Genomic DNA, 26,625 nt, shown 5'->3' with positions numbered 1-26,625 from the left:
TACAATCGTGGCATGCTAGCGTGGGCCAAACCCTTTAATATAGTGTAAGGCTTAGTGGTAAACTGAGCTCCAGGATCCAAGCCACGCGGAAATTGGGCTCCTGGCTCCATCTGCGACCCCTCACTGCCTCCTAGAGTCGGAGCTGAGTATTCTTTCAAGTAGACAAAAATTCTAAAGTCCAAAAAGTCATCACTTTGCAGAAGGCGAGTGATGCTCCCCGGAAGGCCTCCTTGCTGGACGCCGCCCTCTGTTCTGGGCTGGGGACACAGAGAGCAGTCTTCTCGTTTCTCTCACGAGTGTTAGGGGACACCGCGGTGATCCGGACCCGTCTTCAGCGTGCACAGGGAAACTCTGCTGCGGAACCTTTCTTCTCTTTCCCCTGCGCTTCCACTCGGTCCTCTTAGGAAACGGACACGGTAGAGGACACTTTAAACATGGAGACCGCAGGTTCAGAACCTGGCGAGCCTTCTCCACTAGAGGCTGCAGGGTCCCCGGACGATCGGCTCTTCCTGATTAAAGGTATGCTTGCCCTGCGCTGGAATGGGATGTTCTCGAAGTCATTCCGTTCTGAGAGCCCTTGTCTTGAGCTTTACCCCGAACTCAGCCTGTGGGGCCCAAACGTCACCGGGTGAAGTCTCCTTGGGCAGGGGCGGGCAGATCTAGTTTCCGGTCCATGCTGGATTTACCCACCCTCTCTGTAGATTTTCTTGGTATCCTGCCCTTTTCTGATTGGCACCATCTCTTCTTCCTGTGGAGCAACTTCGCGCTGCTGTCGTAGAGGACAGGGGAGAGGGAAAACACCCAATCTAAGCTCTGAAGAGCGGTGCTTAAGAGTATCCGCGGGAACCAGAGGTCGTGAGGTCACAGGTTTTCTGAAGAGCCTCTTAGCCTTGATGTTTCGCATTTTGAATGCAATCTGAGACTTCCTCTAGACAAATCTTTTTACTTTAAACTTATTATTTTTAATACCTTCTCCTAATTATTGGCAGGTGGAATATTCCTTGGTTCTGCAGCAGCAGCGGGAATGCTGGCCGGATTTGTTACAACATTATCATTAGCCAAAAAGAAAAGCCCTGAGTGGTTCAATAAGGTTTGTGACTCCAAAATCTATTCGCAGCATTGCTATTTTTAACAAAGGACGGCTATTTTGCATAGTAAAAAATAGTGAACCCTTCGCATTGTTTTTAAAAACACACCCACAAAACCTTATGGATTTAAAAGTATACTAGTTGTCAGTCTTTTTCGTGCGCTTTCTTAAAATTAACAGAACAAACTTTGGAAACACATCCATTGCCTTTCCAACTCACAGCATGACTTGGTAATTTATTATTGATAGCAAGAGACCCTGTCACTTAAGCTGTTGATGCTAGCTGCAAGAAATAAGTCTATTTCATACATTTTGAAATGTTAGCATTCTTTAAAATGAATGAAAATTTTGTCTTTTTTTTTTTTTTTAAACGCAAGGGTCAAGCATTGCTCACCCTCAGTCCCTATAAAATTCCTGGCACACAGATGCTCACAAAGCATTGGATGCATAGCTATAACCCTCTTGAGACAGAAGATCCTCATTCTCTGAGCCAGAGCGTACATTTGCTGTGTGAGGTCATGCAGTTACTTTCCCTGGTCGGTGGGAAATGCTCTGATATTTATTTGTAGTTGCTTGTTATGTTTTCTCTTTTCCCCTCCCATCCACATGGCTGATTCATTCATTACTTCATCGCTTCAGCAAATGTGTGCTTGGGATCTTTTATGTTTCAGGCACTCTACTATTAAAGGTAGAAAGGGTACAAAAATCAACAGCATGTCTATCCCTCTGGAAATTGTCTGCTGTGAGAGATAAAATTAGATATTCACACAAATAACTGTGCAATTGGTTTGATGTGTGCTATGGAAGAATATTTTGTGGAAAACCATAAACCAATTCCCCTCCCACTTGTCTGTAATAATCATACTTAAGCTTTACGGATACTGTAATGACAAGAGACTGTAAAATGCCTTTCAGTTCCCTCTCGATATTCCAAAGGCATATAGAGCTGCTAAGATCATTTCTGTGGCTCTTATGGGTCGTTTTCTCCCTCCATCATGCAATATTTTCAGAGAAGAAATTTATTTTGTGTCAGATATCATTGAGACCCAACCAATATTGGTGTTTAACAGTTGTGTTGATTTCCAAACCCAGTTATAATTATTTTAACCCTTGGGTCAGGGATCTATTTAAGAATCTGATGAAAGCTAGGGATTGCCGCGTTCCTACATATTGACGCTTGGTGTTCTGTTTTGTTCCGGGATTATTTTGTTCTGGGATTGGCTCATCACACATGCCTCTCGTGGTCTAACACAGTTTTACACTGTGGTCCCCAGAGTCCTGATGGTCCTTGAGACAACTGTTTTCCTATTCGTGTTTTGAGCCATGGGTGGTAGAGTGCTAAAGCGGACACTCCGCCCTTTGGCATCATCATGGCGGCAGTGGCTGGGGATGGTAAGACCGTCCTCACTCGTCGAGTCCTTCATTGTAATTCCCCAGTACTTTGAAACAAAATTCAAAGGAACCAGCGTTAGGTAAATGTTATTGTTGAAGCAGTAAAATTACTAACTTTATTCAATAATGAGACTTGGATGTGCCCGACTTTTACATTTCCTATGAGGAGGTGGGAAGTGTGCATGAAGCACCCCTGCTTCACAGTGACGTGAGATGTTTTTCTCTAGAAAAAGTTTCCTCATGCGCTGAAACAGCACGTCTTTTCCGAGGAGTATCTTCTCCGTGAAGGAACAACTGACAGGCTGTCAGCTACCCAAAAGTGGGGTATTGCAGACATTTCCTTAAACACACGAGTAACTGGCTCTTCAGGAGAGCGGTTGTCAATCTTTGTTGCCACTGATAGTAAGCACTGTCAATGAAAACACTTAGACTCGTAACTATCATCATGAGCTTGACAGCTTCTCAGAATCAACAGCTTTGCCGATGAGATGTTATGATTCCAGTGATGCTTTTAAAATACTGTTTAGCACATGAGATCAACAGCTGGAAGATCTGTGTAATTTAGTAAGGTAGTACCTTCTGAACAGTCACTCTGTGTGGAATGATGTGATGGAGGAAGGATATTGGTTAATTATAATAAAGAAACTGCCTCGGCCCTCTTAGGACAGAAAATTAGGTAGGCGGAGTAGACAGAAGAGAATTCTGGGAGAAAGAAGCTTAGTGGAGGAGTCGCCATGATTCTCCCGCTCCAGACAGACACAGGTTAAGATCCTCCCTGGTAAGCCAGCTCGTGGGCTACATAGAATATTAGAAATGGGTTAGATTAATATGTAAGAGCTAGCCAATAAGAAGCTGAAACTAGCCGGGCCAGGCAGTGTTTGAAAGAATACAGTTTTCGTGTAATTATTTCAGGACATAACCTAGCCATGCGGGCGGCCGGGTGCCTGGGACGCAGCCCTGCCGCTGCTCTTATTTCAACAGATGGCGCCCAACGTGGGGCACCAGATGAAGGCATAAGTCACGAACAAGGCCACACCAGTTTGGAGTTATGATTAATAGGGTGTTATTTATTTAAAGGGGAAGAAAACTTACAGATCACCATCCCAGACAACAGCCATCTGCACAACCAGGAAGGGAGTCTAGTCTCCAGCGGAGCAGGAAGAGAAGAGAGCGAGCAGAGGAAATAGCCGCTTTTTTAAAGGGAGAGAGACCACGCCCCAATGGGCTGGTATCACAGCAGCTATTGGTTGGAGGGGCGGAAGGACCTCCCGCAACAATGATGTCCATTCACAGTGCAAAGTTGACTAGTGATTTGAATGTTACAAACAAAAAAAATGTCCACTAATAGGTCTCTATGTGGCAACCTTCAGAAGGCTTTTTGTTCAGTACTGGTATATTACAAAGAAGAAAAGCTAATTAAATACTTCTTTTTTCTAACCACACATCTGTGTGAGGCCAGAGTTTTATTCATATATTCCAGCTATCAATGAAAAATATAAGAAAATATTTTATAAAAGATCAACTATAGATATGAAAAGCCAATTTTTAGGCTGGACATTTATAACATTAACAAAAGCATAAAACGGCAATCTCTGTGCTTTTGGGGGGAGTTGGAAAGATAATTATTTAAATATAAAAATGGATTTGTAGCAATATATAATAGATTTGGCATTTTAAAATGAATGAAAGATAAATTTCTGTTTTAATTTGTAGTATGTTAAATATTAATAAGACCCACATAATTGAACATCTTTGGGGTTCATGTATAAAAGAACTTTAGAAACGCTGCATAGAGTGGCTAAAATATTATGTAAGCTTCCCACACGGGGAAACATTGAAATTAGCAAATCCCCACTTACCAGACAGTTGCCTGACAGCATCCAGTTACTGGGTTTTTACTGAGCACCCTTTCAAGAAGTACCCTTAGGCTGTGTGGTGCAGTCAATACCTGGTCCCCTATCATGTTCACAGTACTAATTCCTAACATCTGAATGCTGACTGTGTGTTAGCCGCTCTTCCAAGGACCTCACTCATTTAACACACACAGCCACTAAGGCATCGGATGCAAGACACGGAGGCATGCTGGGTTAAGCAATCAGTCTAACATAGCACTCTCCCTCTTTGTCCTCCTGAGGAATAAATGGCACTGTTCTTAGCAGTACTCTTATTCAAATAAGCTGTGTTCGACCCTGGAAACATTCAAATCGCAACCCAAAAGGACCTCCAAATGACCAGCCTTTCATTTGGGAACTGCCTACGTTTTTTTATTTCAGGGGGATAATCATTCCCTTAGTGCTTTGTTTTCTAATTGCTGAGTCTTATACTAGGAAGATGAAAGTTGATAAAGAATAGTATTGAGAGAACATATATTTTTCTTTGCAATTTCTTGAAGAAAGAGAAAGGGGGAAATGTAAAGTGCAAACTAAAGTAAAAAAATTATTCCCTTGAGTTTCTTTTATCTGTTAATGCACACATACCTCAAAGAGATACAAAGAAGAGGTATGGAGGGCAGATAGACAGAAAGACAGACATGTTTGTGCACATGTAAGTGCTGGGAATGAAACCCAGGGCTGACATGCTAGTTAGGCATGCTACCAACAAGCTATATCTATCCCTCCAAGATTATTTTTCAAACCTGTACTTTTTACACAGGTTTTATCACATGGCTATGAGACTAAATGTAATGCTGTCCATGAAAAATACATTCCTGTTGTTATGTGCCCATATCTCAAGATTACAGAGCTGTCTGCTGTGATTCGTCAGTTTAACTTCCAAATATGGAAGCCTTAATTTTAACTTAAAAATATGGCAGTGAGGGCTGGAGAAATGGCTCAGTGGTTAAGAGCACTGACTGCTCTTCCAGAGGTCCTGAGTTCAATTTCTAGTAACTACATGGTGGTTCACAGCCATCTATAATGAGACCCGGCGCCCCCTTCTGGCCTGTGGGCACACATGGAAGGAATACTGTACACATAATAAATAAATAAATCTTTAAATAAAATATGGCAGTGAAGGAAAATGGAGCTTTAAAAACATGTATGTACACATACATGCACTCATGCCAGTACACATGCACACACATGCACATGTGCCTGCACACAAGACACGCTGACTATGTGTATAGCTGGCTCATGTTCTTATAAAACATCATTTATGGTGAGTTAAATTTTTTTTGCAGAGAGTCATCCAATTTTATCTAGAACATTTTGAACAGAGAGTGTGAACAGCATTTGGTATTTTCTCTCAGAAGAAAAAAACATGTGATCAATCTTCAACATCAAGCTTCTACTAAAATTCATTTTTGGAAATATGGAGACAGAATTAATGTTTTCACCTCACAAACATGCCATACTTATTCTTGAAAATCTAAGGCAAAATTTGAGATTCTGTTGTGAATATTGCTATGTAATCTTGAGTTGTTTTCATATGGTTATCTTTGTATTTGATTTAGTAAAATAAATGCGGGTTTATGTAGTCCTTAAATGGTGTGTGTGTGTGTGTAGAATTCCTGCTTTTTCCAGGAGGGAAATGGCTATTTGTTCTGTTTCTTTAAAAAAAAAAATGCAAAGCATAGGAACTGATCCTAACAGAATAATATTGCTTGATGTCCTTGCTTCTGGGTAGGATTGAGGCCAGTTCAAAGTCATGGTGCAAAGTCATGGAGCCTGCAAAAACCAAAAACTGCCACAATGTAGAAAAGGAGCAAAATACTGGAGTCTATTGTGTTTATAATAGAAAATGGCTACAGAAGGATTTCAGCAACCCGGTTAGGTCTGAGATTTCTACTAAAAGTGTCAGTAAACGGGCAGGGAGACTCCACCAGTCGGGTCTTGATGTTAGGCTGCGGGCAAGCAGGTTAGCAGAGTGGCGTCCATGCTGGGGCTAGCCCCTGCCGTCACACAGCATGTGCATAGAAAAGGCCACACTGAGTGTGCTCAGCAGTGTACAGACCACTCTGAAAACAGGAAGAGCTGTAGTCAAGTGAAATAATCTTTCCAGGTGGAAGACAGTGTTGTAAATCCTTCATTCCTCATCAAATTAGCATTTACTCTAATGCTGTTTTCATGAAAATGCTAATGAGCCTAATAGAATGTTCCAGGTTTTTCTAGAAGGATAAACGATCACAGTGCCCCACATTCCAATATCCATCTGTCAGAGAATCACATGCTTAGAGAGGTCGCAAAGCTGCCATTTGACCTTAGGCTGGGCTGGCCTCTTAGGTCAGGTTGTTACACAGGGAGAACCGTAATCTGCTGCAAACGCTTCCAGTACATTTACTGAGTGTTTTACCTAAGCTTTCTGTGTTCGTTCCAGGGCACTATGGCCACGGCTGCCTTACCAGAGAGTGGGTCGTCCCTTGCTCTGCGAGCCCTGGGCTGGGGATCTCTTTATGCCTGGTGTGGGGTCGGCGTGATCAGCTTTGCAGTCTGGAAAGCTTTAGGGGTTCACAGTGTAAGTAACCAGCCTGGTGATTGGCACCTGGCTATTGATTTTGTGTTGTCTAAACTTTCTGGTTTTTAGATTTGCATATAATTTGTCTTCTGTAGTAATGACATAGAATATGACTAAATTCTTACCAATATGTAAGCAAACTTCCTGTTGCTAGTAACTGAAGATTCAAATATAACTAGTGACTGACTCGGAGCTAATGCTCATTCTGTATGAATTGGTGTTACCTGTTTAATAAAGTCGCTGACTTGAAACTGCTTTCTATATTGTCTGACATCCATACACATAAACAGTTTTAAGGCATTTTAATTAATTACTTAAATTATTAACATGTACATGTTTCAGAGAACGGTTCTAAGGGTGTGTGTATGTGTGTGCATGCACACACGCGTTTGCGTGTTTATAAAATGGATACCCTGAACTAAAAATTATACACTAGGAATGACTGATTTCTTCCCTTTTTCTTAAATAATCAGTGAGAAGCTCTGTGGACCAGGCTGTACCGACAGATGGGAGGGGTGGTGGTTTGCAGAGGTGGCGTTAGTGGCATGGGTAGAAGGAGCTTTCTCATACTTAAAGTCAGCAGGGGTGGCTGCGGGTGATGGGATGTGGGATTTCTCCTAGCATTGGATTAAGCATCTGGAAATGGAAGGGGACATTGTGGCTGGAACAGGTTTTAATAGAATCACGGACTCAGTGTGGGACTTGTGAGCTTGAGCTGTGTGTTAGATAGGCATGTTGTCTTAGTCACTGTTCTGCTACTGTGAAGAGACACCATGACCAAGGCAACTCTTATGAAGGAAAGCATTAGTTGGGGTCTTACTTACAGCTTCAGAGACTTAGTCTATTATTGCCATGGTGGGGAGCATGGCAGCATGCAGGCAGGTGGAGCAGTAGCTGAGAGCTACATCCTGATCCATGGGCAGAGAAGGGTGTTGGAGGGAGCTGGCATGGGCTTCTGAAACCTCAAAGCTCACCCCCAGTGACACACTTCCTCCAAGGCCACACTTTCTAATCTTTCTATGTCGAACATTTGTACTCCCTGGTGACTAAGGGACCTATGGGGCCACTCTTATTCAAGCCACCGTACATGTAGAGCATCAACAGGTGAATCTGGAAGTCAAGAAGGGGTCATGAATCTGAGATTCGCCATATATGGATAGAATTGAAAGCCCTGATTCCAGCTGGACTCGGCTAGTGAGGGTAGAGAGGAAAGAGAGCTGAGGAGGGAGAGCCTGGGGATAGGGTTTCTAGGCCAGAGAATGAGCAGAAAGTGCTGGAGTGGACTGGGGAGCCCGCATGATGATGCGGAGTGGTAAATAGTGAGAGTCGCTGTGTTACATGCTGATGAAGATACATGGAGGAACACCGAGTGGTCCCTGAGCTCAGCCTGTGGGCTTCGTCAGGACACAGGTAGAAAGCCTCAGTGGGATGGATTCAAAGATAACGGAAGGGAGACATCGGAAGCAGTAAGTCTAGACAAGCCTTGGGCTCCCTGTGAAGTGAATGATGAGGTCATAGCTAGAAGGAAGAGTGGAGAGCAGGGAAGTCTGGTGGTTTCGTTTTCTAGTGGGAGGATCGGTAGCTGTATCTGGTGATGGAAATGACTGGATTGAGGGATTTGCCACAGCAGCCTTCTATACACGGAGCATTTTCCACATTTATTTAACTAAAGATGAGCATTGTGCTCCCTGCTCACAGTACACCGGAGACATGGCAGCTGCTCTCACCTCCCGCCTTTCCTGCAGCCACCATTCCTCTTCAGCTTTTCTCACAGCAGACGGGACCCCTTAGAAAAGCCAGAAACTTGGATTGTCGTTGATTGGTGGTGTTTGTTCCATTTTCTCCCACTTCAGACACTGGGTCATGGAGACGTAGTCATCTAGAAGATGCTAGTATTGGGGAGTGGTAAGGTTGAGTCACTTGCCTACTATCGCATAGGTCTCTTCCAGGAGGACTGGAGCTTGGGATTTGGCTCTGACTATTTAGGACCTAGGTTTTCCAATTTTACCTCTACTAGCTAAGAGGGAAATAAAATAGGGGAAGGGAAAGGGAGTGATGGATTTGACTGATCCTATCCACATGGTTCTTGGTAGCTCCTCAAGCTTTCCTAGATTGCGTCGGTCTCCTACAAGACTGGCCTTTCTCCTGTAGAAGAGACGTCTTAAGGTGCTGTCTAAAGCAGCAACATGCTGAGGCTCCAGGGGCAGGGGAAGAAAAGATTTACAGCTGTGTGTAACACGAGGGTGGTGGCTGAAAACCCATGCAGGAGAATGTTGACAGAAATACATGAACGGATAATAGACTGTGGGTAAATAATTCTCTAAGAATTAGAAGTATTAGTATAGTGTCAATATTACTCTAAAAACTGCACGGGATGTCTATACTCTTACCTCCCAATGCACCCCATCTATGTAAGATTTTATTTTTATTACTTTGTACCAAAAATAAAGCACAATTGCCTAGGAGCCCAGGAGACTTCCCTGACCTGCATGGGGTCTGTTTGAAGACACTTCTGCTCCTGTGGAAGTGACAGCCATTGATGCTTTGCCTTGGCCTGGCGGTGCTGACAGCTGGCGTCCCTGGTGTGTAGTGCTGTAGGCATCAGCGGGGTGAGAGCTGAGGTGGGGGACTCAAGTGCTCTGCGTCATCACACGCACAGCCCCACTGCTGAAGACAACATCTACACAACTCATTGAACACGGAGAAGCTGAACTAGTGCCTACAGAGAACTTTCCCTACTACGTGCTAGTATCTTTGTACAGGAAAGTGCTCTGCGCTCTACCGAAGGAGAAATGGAAACACCAAACTAGCACGAGTTTGATCTACACTGCTGATCTGCCTGCAAGATACACTAGGGCAGTGGTGACACAAAGCTTGTGGGAATAACCAACCAGTATCTGATTTGATGCAAGACGCACTCCTTAAGTTGAAACCCATTCCTGACACTGCTTGGGTGACCAGGAACCTGAGACTCAGTAGCCCAGGGACTTAGAATAAAACTAAATGCTGTGGTTCTAAAAACAAACAAAAACACAGCAATAGATCAGCGCCTTCCTCACCAGTCATCAGAGAAGCTTCCTCCTGCAGCAGACGGGAGCAAATACGGAGACCTTCAGTCAGATGCTATGCAGAGAGTGGGAGACCATGGAACACACAGCCTAAATGGGATGTCTCTATCAAGTCCCTCCCTCAGGACTCAGGGAACCCTGTGGAAGAGGAGGCAGAAAGAGTGTAAGAGCCAGAAGAATGGAAGACACCAAGAAAACAAGGTCCCCTAAATCAACATGATTAACACAGAGGCCAAGGCTGCATGCATAGGGCCTGAATGGAGCCCTGGAGCTGCAGGAGAAGCGGACACATACCCCAGTCCCTAACCCAGAAGCCATCTTTAATTGATAACTTCTTACAAATGAAAATTTAGGGTCTGCCTGGGAAACAAACTCCTCTTAAGGGCAAACTGCACACCCAGCAATAGATGATCAACAAAAAACAGACGCTATATAGCATCTTTGGAGGATTCTTGTCTCACAATGCCAGGACTTTTCCTTTTAAGAAAATACTATTTTTTACTTTTATTTATGTATATTTTTAATCTCTTTTTACCCTACTAGTACTTTGCATATATATTACGGTTTCCAGTTTAGTGTTCCTATGGGATTCCTGAGTGTGCAAATGAGCAAGTCTCTGACTTGTGCCTTCTCTTGGGCCCTTTTCCTTCTGTTTTGTTCAACTTTAACGTGATTGTTTTTGTTTTATTATTTTATTTTATTACTATCCCTTAGCCAGATTGTTTTCTAATGAGAGACAGAAAGGGAGTGGTTCCACATGGGGGAGGAGGGAAGAAGGAACTGGGAGGAGCAGAGGGCAAGAACTATAATCAGGATAGATTATGTAAGGAAAAAAGTCTATTTTCAATAAAAGGAAAAAATAAGGGTCATCAAAAGAAATGAATCTAAATTTTCATAGACCAACAAAAGTAGGTTATTACACTCCTGAGGATTTGGCTTCGTGGGCTAGATTGTGCTATTTTAGTTTCTAGATCATGAACAACTTTATTTTATGACACCAGTAAGAGGATTATTACCTAAGTAAAATATCTGAGGGAGAAAATGTGTTTTCTAGTTAGCCTTAGATCACGTACAAACACGTGGACTCTGACACTGCATCTTAATGTCCTAATGGAGAATGCAAACACCTTCCCTCCCATTTAGAGGTACCAGGCCCCTAGAAAACTGGGAGGCTCCCTTTGTGCCTGTTGAATGAAGGCAGGAGGCTGCCCTGCGACTGCTGGTGAACTTGGATCTGTGTGTCCAGCCTCATTTGGGGAAGTGCCATTTTTCTACAATTTAAAGTGACAATCTCAGCAGATGGTGAGCAGAATAACCCGCGCCTTTGCACCCAGTACGTAGGTGAGGTGGTCATTCCTAGATAAAAGCAGATAATTCAAAATCAACTCCATTGTCGTTAAATTGCCAGTAGTTACCTTGAATTGAGCTGTGTCTGCTGTAGACCCAGTTCCCCTTGCCTGCCATCTAGTGGCTGATTGTGAGCACTGCCCAAAGTGCCTACCTTCCTGTTTTAATTGGTCTGAGAGGCAACATGTACAAATTACTTAAATCAAACCTTCAGTGTCTAAAATATTTTTGATATTCTTTATTTTCACATAGTATTTTGAAATTCCATCGTACAGGAACTCATATAATACCTCAAATGTAAAAAAAAAAATCTCATATAGTGATGCAGAATTTAATCAGAGTTTGCCGAAACATCAGCTTCTGAAAGCTTCTGCATAGCTGACCAAAGCACTGGCCTTGCTCAGGGTTAAAAGTTAAACCCTTAGAAACCATTCCAAGTTCAGCTCCAGCCACCCCAGTGCCCTGACTGCTACTGAGCTAGCAAGTACAGCTTGATTGCACTATGTGAGTTCATTCATCATTTTGCATTACAGTATTTTAGCATTTGAGTATTATTGAGGTGATATTTCCTCTCAGTAGTTTACTGTGGGGGAGGAGGAAACGCAGAATTTCCCTGTAGGTTCCTCTCACCTGGCTAAACCTGCTGTGCACATGATTGCACGAGACAAGTACACTGGGGACAGTGTGATTAGATTGTGACCAGGGCAGGTGGCTTAGCAGACAGTATAAGCAGCCGTTCCTGTTTGTGGGAGAAAGCACACTGCCATTTAGTTATTGGCATTACTTACGCCGTGCCTTGTTATTCTTGTCATCAGTCTCCTTTTATTATTTAGAGTATTAATTGATGTCAGAGGATTTCAGAGAGGCTTACCTTATTCATAACTAGACTACGTTGTCCTTTATTTTCTCGGAAGGTGAACTGTTAGCTGCCCACTATTTCTTGGCTATTGCAGTTATAGCTGTATAGAAGGGGGTCTGCCTGTGACCCTGTGCTGCACCGTTGTCATCTCAGAGGCCCAGCAGTCACCACAGCTGGCGGTACCGAATGTGAAACTGTGGAATCTTTCATATCATATCTTGCATCATGCTGAACGGCAGTGCAGACACTCCTCCCAGGCCAGAAGTCTTAGGCTCGGCGTTTCTGCGCTTCTAAGAAACTGGCTTCTCTCATGGCTTGTATGGAATGTGTTGATGATGCCTGCTGGGTAAAAATTTAGAGTTTACTGCTGTTGCCTTTATAGGAGCTAAAATATCAACTGTAATAAAAAAAAACCAGGAACAAAAATGTTCTCTGTTGTAGCAAATTAAATTATCTAGAGATTTTATTTTAAATTAATGAATAAATGGAGATTTAACTGCATTACTTTTTTTTTTTTTTCTTGCTATTGGGTAAGGAGGGCTTTGTCTTACATATTGAGAGTCTGTTACTGTAACAAGGTACCTGAGAGCATTCATTTCCTTTGGGAAAGATGTATTCAGCCCATGGATTTGGAAGTCCCAGCCTATGACTGAGTGGCCCCATTGCTTTCTGCTCCTGAGGAGTGATGGAGAGCCATGGCAGGCATACCCCGTGGAATGAACCACTCACACCACCAGCCAAGAAACAGAGGAAGACTAGACAGTCCACATTCCAAATGCCCCTTCCCAGCATACCTCTGATGTGGGATTCCCCTCTGTATGCTGTGAATATGTTTTATTACCATTGGTTAATAGAGAAGTTGCTTTGGCCTATGGCAGGACAGAATATAGCCAGGTGGGAAATGAAGGTGAATGCAGGGAGAAAGAAGGCGGAGTCCGGCAGACGCCATGCAGGTGCCCAAGAGGCAGAGTGTGAGGTAACAAGCCATGAGCTTTGTGGTAAGATAGAGAATAATAGAAATGGGTTGATTCAGGATGTAGGAGCTAGCTAGGAATGTCCCTGAGCTGTTGGCCAAATGGTGTTGTAATTAATACAGCATTTGTGTGATTATTCGGGTCTGGGTGACTGGGAGGAAATGAAAGCATGATCTCTGTTACATGCCCCCTGGGCCTCCTCCACTAGGCCCTCCTCCCAAAGTGTCCACCATCCACTAGCACTGCTCTGGACCTCTGGGGAACATGTGGAATCCAAATTATGGGTGAATATGTATGTGTGTTAAATATGTAGAGCCCATGTTTTTAAAATATCCTTTAATAATTCATGTTTTTAAAAACTTTATTGTTCCATATAAAAAGTAGAACAGAATCCCGCCCACCCACCCCACCACCACTGAATTATAATCACTGGTAGAGTGGGGCCTCCTGTCAGACCTGTCCTCTCCTTCTGAGGACACGTCCATAGCATGGGGCCTCCTGTCAGACCTGTTCTCTCTGTCTGAGGACGCATCCATAGTGTCAGATGAACATGCTCCTGCTTGAATGTGCTACTCTGGGGTTATTTTTCACTGAACAGTTGTGGGGCCATCTTCACACTGTAGAGTACATAAATCTTCACTTTTAATGACTTCATGGTACTCCATTAGCTACTATCATCTGTTAATCAGCCCTGCCTGGGGACTGGCGTCTCCCTAGTGTTACAGCGAACCTGTTACACATACATCTTAGTGCACTTTTCTCGATGAAGAAAATTGTTGTGAAGACTGAAAATGTTAATGTTGAAACAAGGGCCTTTTTTTTTTTTTAATGTTTTTGATGTGTGCTGTTAAGGGGCTGTGTAGAAAGGTTGAGAAGTTGAGAAGCTAAGGGCGCATATGTTTCCTAGCCCCCGGACTGTTGGTGGCTTGTGTTTCTCTGTAACATTTGCCGTCTCGGCAGTGAAGGTCCACCTGGAGACAGCTGTGTCTGGAAGCTTGCACAGTCCCCTGGGTCCTGCCTGCTTCTCTCCCAAGAGCTCAGCCTCCTTCTCTTCAAACCCAAAAAGCTCCATGTGTGGATGAAGCACCTTGCAGCTGTTTTCTATCCAGAGAGCCCCTGGGAAGTGGTATCTTCCTGCTAGGACGGAGAGGATGCACTCTGGCCTGGTAAGCTGGCACACACCTACGATTGCAGTACCTGGAGTTTGAGGTTAGCCTGGGCTGCTTAAGTTCCAGCCAGCATGGGCCATAGAGCAAGACTGCTTCAAAAAAATTATTTTCTCCAGCTCTTTTTTGTAACTGCTAATATATATATATTTTTTTAATTGATTTCTCTTAATTTTGAGACATAATTTTTATGTTAGCATCTTAGGCTTACTTCTAAACCTTATGCCACTGTGAGGGCCTTTACTAACTACAGTGGGATTCTTTCCTTGTCCTCTTTGCTAATTTTAATTTCATCAGTATTCCCCACTGTCTCTTACTAGAACATGCATGTGTCGCCCCAGTTTCTCTTACTAGAACATGCATGTGTCTCCCCAGTGTCTCTTATTGGAACATGCGTGTGTCTGTCTGGCCAGGGACCAGGACATGCATGTGTCCCCAGTGTTGCTCGCTATTGCGTTTACCCCTACTCCATTCACTCAGATGTCTCAGATGAAACAGCTGGCCATAGTTACATGAAACTGTGGGAAGGCTCCCAAGTTTAACTTTGAAGGTGTCTAAGAAGGGAAATAGGCTTCTCAGTGCTGGATATTTTTTCACTGGTTCAACTAAAGGTGAAAAGCAAACCTGAATTTCCTGGCAAATCGGACGCTCTGCCCCGGGAAGAAGAGCAGGTTTCTTGTTCTGATTCCCCTCTGCCTCATTTCCGCCTCTGACAGGATCTGCTGGAGCTGCAGCACAGTCATCGCAACCTGGCAGCTGTTTCTTCTGTCAGCCTTGCAGATTGAGGAGTAGTTTCCCGGAGTCATTTAAAAATAAATTGGAAGTAATACCGTGCAAGTCTGAGGTGACAGGGACGTCTCTGTCACCCTATTTCCTGCTCCACGGCAGCAGCGCGGATGGCCTAGCTGGAGCTGGGGGAGGCATTTGAAGTCATGTGGAAGAGCAGTTTGGAGACCGAGGGTCTTGCTCAGCTTAAAGTGGGGGATAATGACTTGGAGTACTTTTTTAAGTATAGGGAGGGGGGAATCCGCTCTTTGAGTACATTTCCAAAATACTTCTTTAAAAAAAAAAAGTACCGTTTTCTTTTTATAAGTAAGATTGGGCCTGAGCGTGGGTTCTGGTCACTGAGCTCTCTGGGTTCACATGAGCACTTCTTTCTAAACACAGCACTGGATACAGAGTTGACACTGTCGCCTCCCTTACACTTCATGTGAAGGCCACCTCTTACAGATAGATTTCTGAAACATTACATATGTTGATAGATTTGTCTGTAATTATTAGCTTCTCAGTTTTATGCAGAAAATGAAGCATTCTCTCAAACTGAATTTTCCTAATTAAGAGATTTCCAGAATACTTTAAAAATGTGTGTGCGTACGTGCACGCGCATGTGTGTGTGTGTGTTTGCGCGCGTGCATGTGCGCACGAGTGCCCAAAGGTCAATGTTAGACATCTTCACTCCCCCCATCTCATTCAGCGTAAAGTTTACTAATTTGGCTAGACTGCCCAGGAAACCGCAGATATCCTGCCCAGGGACTTCAGGTGCACCCTGCTGCAGCAGCTTTCCCATGGGTGCTGCGACCACACTTAGGGCCTCATGCTTATGCAGGACATGCTCTACTGACTGGGCCGTTCCCTCAGCTCCTCCTTATTCATTTATTTGTATGCTAATCTTTATGATATTACACATGACTATAATCCCATACATGACTCTTCTAGTTTTAAGGGCAGCCTGGGCTATGTAAGGAGACCCTCTTTCAAAAACAAATAAACTTTTAATGTGCTGCATGTGTTTTCATTCTGTGAGTTGTGCTGAATATGACAACCTGTTCTTGATGGCTGATGTCAGTTGTTGTTCGCGCTTGTTGAAAGGTTCCTTCTTCTCTGGATTCTAGTCTGGCTCTTCCTGGCAGTTCTGTTCACGTCTGCCTTGGTGCAGCCGTACTGAACGCGCAGTGGTGCTCACAGCCCTCCTTTTGGCCCTCATCTTTTTGTGTCGGGTTCCAGCACTGGGTGACCTTGGACAACTGTGGGTGTCATATGTCTTTACTCCCCACTGAACTCATTTATTCCAAACCTGCACCCTGCGCATCAGTCACGCTCCCTCTGAATGCCAGCATCACCAAAGCTGCCCAGAAGGAAAGCCAGACTGCCTTCCATAATTACATCCCGCCATGTTTTCTCATTCTCCAGTATCTGTCCTCCACTCCCCGCCCCACACGGTAGCCACAAGGCTTCTGTGTTCTCCTTTGTGCTGCAGGATGCTCGTGCCTTCCACCTGCATCCGTCACCGCCACAGACCTGACCCAGCTGGTGTCATGGCCCCGGGCCTTTGCTGGCTGCCTTTTTCTACTGCAGCACGTACAGAAGTGCCCTGCTTACTCCAGCTCTGACATCCCCTCTTCAGATAGCCCTTACCCTCCTCAAGCTAGCAGCTCACTTGTCTGTGCCTCCCACAGAAATGCTTCCCAGGTGATGCTTCCCAGTTGCCTCCGGTTGATGTCTCCACTTCTCCCACCCTGCTCTCTTTCACCTCTTTTTAACTCTTTCCCCTCTCCACCCTTTTCCCTAAGAAATGTTTTCGTGATCCTGGGTACATAGGGATATAAAATAGTTACACAAACAAAACACTTACAGTCATAAATCCCTTTCCTTTTACTGGTTAATCTGAGTTGTTCTTTCACATTGAATCAGCAGTTATGAATATGATGGTGGGGCTGGAGAGATGGCTCAGAGGTTAAGAGCACTGACTGCTCTTCCAGAGGTCCTGAGTTCAATTCCCAGTAACCACAGGGTGGCTCACAACCATCTGTAATGAGATCTGGTGTCCTCTTCTGGCCTGCAGCATACATGCAGACAGAATATTATATATGTAATTAATAAATAAATCTTTTTAAAAATAAATATGATGATGCAAAAATGTGATTTGGAGAATTTATCAGAAGAGTGGCCAGTTCATTTTTTAGTGTTTAATTCTTAAAGAGAGTCCTCCTGGGTGCTTTTCTGGTGATCTTCTATGCCTGTGTTCCACATGGAAGGCTAAGACTTGTAAATACCCTCATATGAGCATCACCTTAATCTGTGAGCAGCACAATTCAGTTTTTAATTGTTTTTTAAAACTAGTTTTCATGTTACCCTCCTTGCTGTGTTCTACGGGGAGCACCCTCCTTGCTGTGTTCTATGGGGAGCACCCTCCTTGCTGTGTTCTATGGGGAGCACCCTCCTTGCTGTGTTCTACAGCGAGCACCTTCCTTGCTGTGTTCTATGGGGAGCACCCTCTTTGCTGTGTTCTACAGGGAGCACCTTCCTTGCTGTGTTCTATGGGGAGCACCCTCCTTGCTGTGTTCTATGGGGAGCACCCTCCTTGCTGTGTTCTACAGCGAGCGCCCTCCTTGCTGTGTTCTATGGGGAGCACCCACCTTGCTGTGCTCTACAGCAAGCGCCTCCTTGCGGGAACTGCACTGCAGCAGCCTCCAGGTCAGCTACAGCGCTGGCCTGGCCCTCTCAGCTTCTCTTTTCCTCACTGAGGATTTCCTCTGCTGGTTATGGTCACGAGTTCTCAACTTTGAAATAGTTTTAAAGGAGTGAAGTGCTCTCTGCTCCCACGCTTTGTTCTGCTGTGCTCCCAGCGCTGTGGGTGTTGCTGTTGCTCCAGTTTAATGTGGCGGAGGTTTGGGAAAGGCCTAGCTGAGGAAAGTAGCTAAGACATCCCTAACTAACCCTAGCTTCCTCTGGAATTTCTTCATTTAGTCTTCCAGACAGGCCCTAAGGAGCCTCACCTACCCACCTTATTAGCTTCTGCCCTGAGAATTCTAGCTCCCTGAGGACCTGGCCTGCTCTGCCCCTCACGGCCCTCACTGGGTCCCTGTCCCTGCACTCAGATATGCCCTAAAGGACTGGACTGTGCTGACAAAAAAGGGGCAGCTCCCTCTGGCACGTCCGTAGGCTTTTACACTTAACTGTTTGAAACACGGCCAATCATGGCTGCGGGGCACAGTGGTGCCACAGCATTTTAAAGACTCACTCTGCTTAGAGGGTCGACAGATCTGCTATAGGATGGCATTGACTAGACTCCTGAGAAAGGAGGGAAGGCAGAGGGCTAGCAGGGAGGTCCAGGTGGAGGGGCTATACAGTGGGGGGGGGGGGCAATTGTCACCAGTCTAGTTCTCAACCCCTGCGTCATGACTCCTTTGGGGGTCACATATCAGATATTTACATTAGGATTTATAGCTGTGGCAAAACTAGTTATAAAGTAGTGATGAAATAATTTTATGGTTGGGGGTCACCACAACATGAGGACCCATATTAAAAGGTCACAGGATGAGGAAGCTTGAGAACCTGCTATGGGATAACCCCTCTGTATGCTGTGAATATGTTTTATTAGCATCAGTTAATAAAGAAACTGCTTTGGCCTATAGCAAGGCAGGATAGAGCCAGGTGAGAAATTCAAACAGAGATACAGGGAGAAGGGCAGAGTCAGGGAGATGCCAAGAAGCCACCAGAGCAACAAGTTGTACTAGATCACAGGTAAAACCATGAACTACATGGCAATGCATAGATTAATAGGCATGGGTTAATTTGAAAGTAGGAGCTAGTTAATAATAAGCCTGAGCAATAGACCAAACAGTTTGTAACTAATATAAGTTTCTGTGTGATTATTTGGGACCGCATGACAGGAAATGAAAGCTCCATCTCCTTTACTGAACCCCTGCTCTAGATACATGCTGGTGGTCTTGCTTTTCAACTTTCCCTCTCCTAAGTGATGTAACCAAAAGCATTGAGGTAGCATCCTGCCTCAACTAATATTACATTACTTTTTTTTATTTTGTTTTGTTTTTTAAGACAGTTTCTCTGGGTAGCCCTGGCTGTCCTGGAACTAGCGTTGTAGACCAAGCTGGCCTCACACTGAAACGATTCACTTGCCTCTGCCTCCTGAGTGTTGGGATTAACGGTGTATACTGCCACCATCCAGCTTCATTTTTAATAGATAATTTGAATTGGGTCTTCAATTGAAAGAACAATGAATCACCTAAAATAGAAAGCCAATAGGAGCTATCTGTCTATATTTGGTTTTGAATATCTTTGAGTAGCCCTCCATCTTCTCTGGACATCATAACCATCTTGCCTGTCTTCATGCTTGCTGTCTTGAGACTTACTGTAAGTAAAGAGCTGCTTTGTTTGGGGCATTCTTTATTTTTGGAATGTTGTCATTTTCCCTCTCAAAATTGATTTAGTTGCAACTGAGGGGAAAGATGGAAGAGCCTGCAGTCATCAAGATTGTATTTCTGAAGAGGCTCAGTCTCTGGAAGGAAAATGGCTGTCAATAGAAGCTGTCCAGCTAAGAGTCACCATGTCCTTGAATCTCAGACTCAAGAGCTCTCGCCCTGGAGAACAACTTGCCTGACTGGTCAAGGGAATCATTACAGAAAGAAGGTGGACCAGTTGTCAGGCTAACATTCCCAGAGAGGAGTGGGGTAAAAGAAATCGCAGCAATCAGTGATAGTTTGTGGGTCCTCTAAAACAGTGGCCACCATTCTTTAATTAGTTTTTAATTTGACAGTTTGCTGCCATAAACCTGATTGCCAGCGTGTGGAGAATTCATCTGTCTGTTTTAGATTGATGCATCACAGTGGCTCTGCTTCCTCCAGGAAACCATCAACAAGAGGAAGTGCTCCGAGTGCTCCTCTGTTTGCTGGGCGTGTGCAGTTTGTTAGGTCTGTCATAAACTAACGCTTGCGTCTCCTCAGAGGTTTGAGATTAGTTCACAAGACTTCGGAAAAACACGGAGGGGATGAGATATGCTGGTGCCAGCTTGCAAAGTAATCGTGTTTCACTGCTTTAGTCAATAACACACACATCGGCTAAAGGTTAATCTGCTGTTCCAAGGTCATTCCAAAGACACCTTCATTTCAGTAGAGGACTGACTGTAAGGCCGTCTTTCTCCTAAAGAAACTGCAGGGCTTGGGGAAAACTTTTTGTTTTGGTTTTTGTTGTTTCATTTTTAATCCGTTCATTTACTTAAGTGAGTGTGTGTGCGCCTGAGTTTTATACTCGCCAAGTGGACGACCCCAGCCTGGGTCCCCTGCAGGAGCATTATGCTTTTACCCACTGAGTTCCTTTTGCTTTGTTTTTTAGTCTGGACTCGATCGCGAGCTCTCCTTTGGCCGGAGAAAGAGGAGGCACGCTCAGCCTCTCACTGCTGCCTTATCCAGGTGTGCACCACAGTTAGGATACGGGCAAAAATCCTTCCTAAGCAGAAGGACCTCCAGCTGAATACTCTAAACGAGGAACCTGTTCCTCCCGCCATGCTGCCTCTTGGTAGATAGCATGGCCACCTTTGTTGTGGCTCAAGGATCTATCTTCTCTCTTGTTGCCAGAACCGTTCTCATATACACACTGAGAATAGGAAACGATTAATTCCAGGGGTCAGGGTTGGGTTCTATATATCAATATTAGAGAGTAGGAGTTTGTAAAACTAACTCCAATATTCCTTGCTGCGGGCGAAACCCTTTATTAAACCTTGTTGCAGGCTTGCTGTTGCCGGAGCTGGAAGACCCAAACTGAGCTTAGCCCACGCGCCGCGCTGTTGGGTGGGGGCTGCGGGGGGGGGGGGCTGCGCAGCCGCAGTAGGAGGGTTCTGGGCCTGTACTACGGGGCAGCAACCGACCCTTCTGGCATCAACCGTCTTCCTCTCTCACCCGGTTCACTTCATCCACCTGAATGAGCAGCCATGGCCTGGGCTGCGGGCATCCTGCGAGCCAGCAAAAGAGTGAGTGCAGCTGGAGTGGATCTCAGGGACCTGAGCATAGCTCTGCGGCCCAGTCGGGTGCTGCGTGTGCCTCTCAGCCGGGCCTGGTGGAGCGTCACTCCCACGTCCACCATGTCGACCCTGAAGGGTGAACTTATCCAGCACTTCAGCTCCGAAGAGCCCATTCTCCACACCAAGGTTTCCATTATAGGAACTGGGTCAGTGGGCATGGCCTGTGCCTTCAGCATCATAGCGAAAGGCTTGACTGATGAGCTTGCCCTTGTTGACAGTAATGAAGAAAAAATGAAGGGTGAGACGATGGATCTCCAGCATGGCAGCGTCTTCATGAAAATGCCAAATATTGTTTGCAGTAAAGATTTCCATGTCACCGCCAACTCAGAGGTAGTGGTTATCACAGCAGGTGCACGCCAGGCGAAAGACGAAACGCGCCTGAATTTAGTGCAGCGGAACGTAGCCATCTTTAAGGTGATGATCGCCAGTATTGTCAAACACAGCCCCCACTGCAAATTGATTGTTGTTTCCAATCCAGTGGATATCTTAACGTACGTAACCTGGAAACTGAGCGGGTTTCCCAAAAACCGTATTATTGGAAGTGGCTGCAACCTAGATACTGCGCGCTTCCGTTACATGCTTGGCGAGAGGCTTGGGATCCACTCTGAAAGCTGCCACGGGTGGGTCCTTGGGGAGCATGGAGACTCAAGTGTCCCCGTGTGGAGTGGAGTGAACATCGCTGGGGTGCCTCTGAAAGAGCTGAATTCTGCCATAGGAACTAGCAAAGACCCCGAGCAGTGGGGAAATGTCCACAAAGAAGTGATTGCCAGTGCCTATAAGATTATCAAAATGAAAGGCTATACCTCCTGGGCCATTGGCCTGTCTGTGGCTGATATTGCAGAAAGTATTCTGAAGAATCTCAGGAAAATACATCCAGTCTCCACCAAAATTAAAGGTCTCTACGGAATAAAAGAAGAGGTGTTTCTCAGTGTGCCTTGTATCCTGGGAGAAAATGGCATCTCCGATATTATAAAGGTGAGGCTGAGCCCCACCGAGGAAGCCCAGATGGTGAAGAGTGCAGAAACACTTTGGGAAATTCAGAAGGGTATCAAGTTTTAAGCCAGCCCTGTAAAGATGCCGAAGACAACAGATGCAGGATATGCAGATGTGGCGTGAACTGGGGGTTCTGAAGGTTGGCGGTCTCTGGTTTGGTCTCCTGTTGTGTGGCATCCAGCTGCCAGGTTACTTTGCCTTTTCAGTTTCTGAGTGACTGCATTAAAGGTATTTTTGGTGTTTCAAGTACTGGTTCTTGCCTGTTGGTGTGGTGTTCAAGAAATTGATTCGTAAGAACACATACTGGTCCATTCTGTTGGTACATTTATATCCACTCTATGCCATTTTAAAAAGTAACTCATATGGGCTAGAGAGATGGCTTAGAGGTTAAGAGCACTAGCTGCTCTTCCAGAGGTCCTGGGTTCAATTTCCAGCACCCATATCATGGCTCATAACCATCTATAATGGGGGGTCTGATCCCCTCTTCGGGCCTAAAGGTGTACATGCAGATGGAACACCCATCTATAAATAAGTCTTAGAAACAAATTAACGCCTGCATTTAAAAATACAATTATGTAAAAATTTTTGTGATACATTTTGAGACTGCCTTGTCTTAGAATGACCTCCCTGAGCCATTAAGATATTATGAAGGGGACAGGAAGGGTGGCACCTGCTGCTCTTGCAAGGACTCAGGTTCAGTTCCCAGCACCCACATGGTACTCTACATACATTAGACAATATACTTTTACATATATTTGTAGAGGCATCACGAAATGTGGACTGCAGCCGCTTCAAGAGCAGGGGAGGGGGAGGGGAGAGCTGAGAGGGAGGAGAGGAGATGGGAAGGAAGCAGACTGAACATGGAAGCCTTGGTGGTCAGACTGTAGGCAGGACTGATTAGCAGAGCTTATACAGGAAACAGAAATGGAAAGGGCAAAAAAAAAAAAAACTCACAAAAAAGAAAAACTATTTCAAACTCAGCTTTTAGTGGCAACAACTACTTGCCTGTTAGAATTGATTCTGTAAGGATTTTTGCTATTAGAGAGAACCTGAATATTTTAGGCAAATTTTTAATATATAATGCATTAGACAAAATGGTTTTCAGTTTCTTCTTCCACAGCCCAGACGTGCCATGGTAGTGGGGGGCAGCACCCGCGTGCACATGGCTGCAGTGCAGATGTGCAGACGCAGCCATGCAGTCAGACCTGCCTCCCCAACTGCATGGCACACTTGACTGGTCGCTCATTGTTGAGGGGTAAATGATAAATACACCAGCCACACCGTTGGTGCTCTTGTTCCTGGCGTACTGGTTCCATCGCCCTGAGGAAGCTGCTGGAGTGGGCACGAGAGCATTATTAGAGGTGTAATCTTGGTTCTATTCTAACATCTAAAGTATCTGTCAGACCCCTTCTCTGAATGTCCGTATTTCCAATAATGGCTTCCAAGGACAGCAGTATTTCAGGACAAGGTTCTGGGGCCCGATACTCCAGGGAATGCCTTTTATGCCTTAATCCCTGCACAGAACACTCCCAGAAACAGCCTGTGGTGGCCCACAGACCATGCTTATAAGGGTGACCCTACAACCCATAGCATAAAAAATTCTCCCTGGCCAACAAGGGCAGAGCAGAGGAGATCCCAGAGTTTCACTTTGGAGTAATGTGACCAGCATGCTCACAGTCATCAGTTCTGGGGGCTGAGGGAAAGTTCCATGGCAGTAGCTGTGAATTTTCCTTAGTATATTTAGGTTCAGATTAAATTTAGTGATACTCACTCTTAAATCTTTTTCCCAAGGGCATCTTTAAATGGGAATAATTTATTGACCTTTGTATGTCTTCACTGATACATATTTGATAGATACTGTCCATATAAATAATACCATCATGGAGCCCCATTATTTGAAGCAACTTGAGTGTCTGTTTATTACATAAAGTGGACTCTGGGTTTCCATCCCCACAGTTGAAGGCACAGGGCCCAGCAGGGTCCTCTGTCCTGTGTCTTCAGTGTCCACATCTCAGTTGGAAGTCTTCTAGGAACTCACAACCTCAGGAACAAATAATAATACAGTCCTTGGGGCTTGAGAGACAGGCAATGAGGTCAGGAGTGGGGGATAGAGCAGTGTCCGGTGTCCGCACTCATTCTCTCTCTCTCTCTCTCTCTCTCTCTCTCTCTCTCTCTCTCTCTCTCTCTCACACACACACACACACACACACACACACACAAAGAGAGAGAGAGAGCTCCCGGCATCACCTGTGCCTCAGCTGACCACAGTTACCACTGATGAGGGACCGTGGAGAGCAATTGTGCTTGGTCTTCAGTGCTAGACAGTTGAACACAAGTTGTAAAATACATCAGCCAGAAAGGCAAGGAGCAGCATACTGCAAACCGTGGCCAGAGAGGCATTGGGTTTTCAAACCCAAACATCTCTGCGAAGTTCCTTTCATAGGTTGTGATTGGTGTTTTTGTCAAGCCACTCTTTATGTGAATCTTGGGTATTCAGCATCTGGGTCACCTCTACCACCATTTGCATATGGTAGTCACAGCATCTGTGACACAGAAGAGACCCCTCCCCTGTCTTAGTCCCTCTCCACAGATGTCACGGATGTAGCACTGTTGCTGGCACTCGCGGAGAGTCTCTCATGAAGGCTCATCATAATACAGTCCAGAGAAAATGGTAAGGAGAGGCAATGCCCATGCGTGTATTCAAGACTAGCTGAATACACCTATCTGGCTGGCAGGTGTCTGTGAGCAGTGTTTGTCACATTTGCCTAACACAAGATGGGACTGGGAAATGTGCTTTGGGGGCTCAGTGGCAGAGTGTTTGCCTAAGTATGCAAAGCTTGGTATGTGGATCTGGAGGACCCAGATGGTTGGCCTCCTACAGATTCCATAAATGGTGAGAATAGTCACACCAAATGGTCCATAACTATAAAACACACCATGATGTCCACATCCATGCGAGCTTTGTTTTTGGAATCCAGCACACACGTTTGGATGATGCTAAAGTGGCCTGGCCTCAGATTGAGTGCTCACTGTGAGGAGGGGGGAGGGGCTGTACATTGTGTGCACCGCCCAGCTTGTCTTCACAACTCTTCAGGCGAGTATACGCTGTCTCCTTTCTGCATATGTGGATGCTGGTGAGAAAACGACAGTGGCTGGGATTTGAACAGTGGGCTCTCCAACACCAGCATCCGTGTCGCCAAGTGTATGCTACGGAGGCTGTGTGCTAGCCTAGAATTTACAAAGACTGAAAACGATGTAAACCCTGAATTTGGCAAGAGGGTACAAATTTAACCTCCATTTGAAATAAATACGTATTATCAACTGCAAAAGAAAAAAGAAAAATTACCTGTATCTCCAGTAGCCTCCCTCAGAAATGATTGGTTGCTGCAGAGTCCTGGAAGCTTGTGAGCCAGCACAGCACCTGCATCCAAAGGGAGATGTGACTGGGTGTGGCTGGTGGGGTTGGCCTGGACCGTGTGTGGGGCAGGGTCAGATGCCCGGAGTGTGCACCCAGGGTCAGATGCACCGAGTGTGTACCCAGGGAGACTGCCCTCCCCCACAGCAGTGATGCCCTACACAGAGGTCTGCACACCCCTCCTTGACTCTGGCTTTAATCCCCTTTCACTGGTGAAATCTCAGTGTGGGTTTTTCATACTGGCACATGAGAATATTCTAATATATTTGTCATTAGTTTTTTTTCTCTCTCTCCAGCTCTAAACTTCTGACGTTGAATGGTCTGAGTATAATCATGTATTTAGATGGACAGAAACTGTATTGCCCGCTGCATCTCTATAAACGGAAGCCACCATGCGTCCCCTTGTAGATGCGCACTGTAGATTGTAGATGCGCATCCTGGGAGTCTGTTGAGTTACACATGTCGCCGTCTAGACCAGGAGTGAAACTGTGTTGTTTAGTTAGCGGGTTCACTCTTGGAAAAGCGGTGTTCTCTTTGGTGCTGAACACAGCACTCAGCTTCACTGCTGCTGTCTGCTCCGCAGTTGTGAGAACCGGGTGTTCCCCGCTCAGCAAGATGCTGCCTCTAAGCGCTTTATCAATCCCTCCCTCCTTCTGACATTTGATACTTTTTTCTTCTAGATGAAGGACTTTCGAAGTAAGATGCAATCCATATTTCCAACGATTCCCAAGAACTCCGAGTCAGCTGTTAAGTGGGAGGAAGTACTGGAGTCTAAGTGAGATGGGTGTGGACGGCTCCCTGAGAATCGCGGCAGGCACGGCAGCTTTGGAAACGCCCTATCGGAACAGGATTGGGTGACTTCTCTCTAAGAACACGTGCAGATGGCCGGCGAACCCACGGCCACAGCCATAGCCATCTGCCCATGGTACAGGGAAGGAATGTTTTCCTAAAGCTAAGACAACTATTTAATTACTGAGACATTCCCCTTGAGGAGGGGTCCCAGAGGAAATATTTCTGTTTAGAACAATAAACCATGTTTCATATTTGCAAAACCA

General features: G+C 45.2%; 2 protein-coding genes across 2 annotated transcripts; both read left to right on the top strand.

Moving 5' to 3' along the window:
* The first annotated feature begins 241 nt into the window (after positions 1-241).
* Tmem242 (transmembrane protein 242) lies at positions 242-26,625 on the top strand. Its single transcript, XM_050135741.1, has 4 exons — positions 242-519; positions 990-1,090; positions 6,794-6,931; positions 26,251-26,625. Exons 1-4 carry the CDS (start codon positions 435-437, stop codon positions 26,347-26,349), a joined length of 423 nt encoding a protein of 140 aa, XP_049991698.1. The 5' UTR covers positions 242-434; the 3' UTR covers positions 26,350-26,625.
* Positions 18,507-24,046, top strand: LOC126497605 (L-lactate dehydrogenase A-like 6A). The gene has a single exon (XM_050135739.1). It carries the CDS (start codon positions 21,073-21,075, stop codon positions 22,219-22,221), a length of 1,149 nt encoding a protein of 382 aa, XP_049991696.1. The 5' UTR covers positions 18,507-21,072; the 3' UTR covers positions 22,222-24,046.

The sequence above is a fragment of the Alexandromys fortis genome, unplaced genomic scaffold, assembly GCF_014885135.2.
Source record: "Alexandromys fortis isolate MF-2015 unplaced genomic scaffold, M_Fortis_MF-2015_v1.1 scaffold_23, whole genome shotgun sequence".
Taxonomy (NCBI): domain Eukaryota; kingdom Metazoa; phylum Chordata; class Mammalia; order Rodentia; family Cricetidae; genus Alexandromys; species Alexandromys fortis.
The sequence above is the reverse complement of the archived record's forward strand: the minus strand, read 5'-3'. Positions and strand labels throughout refer to the sequence as shown.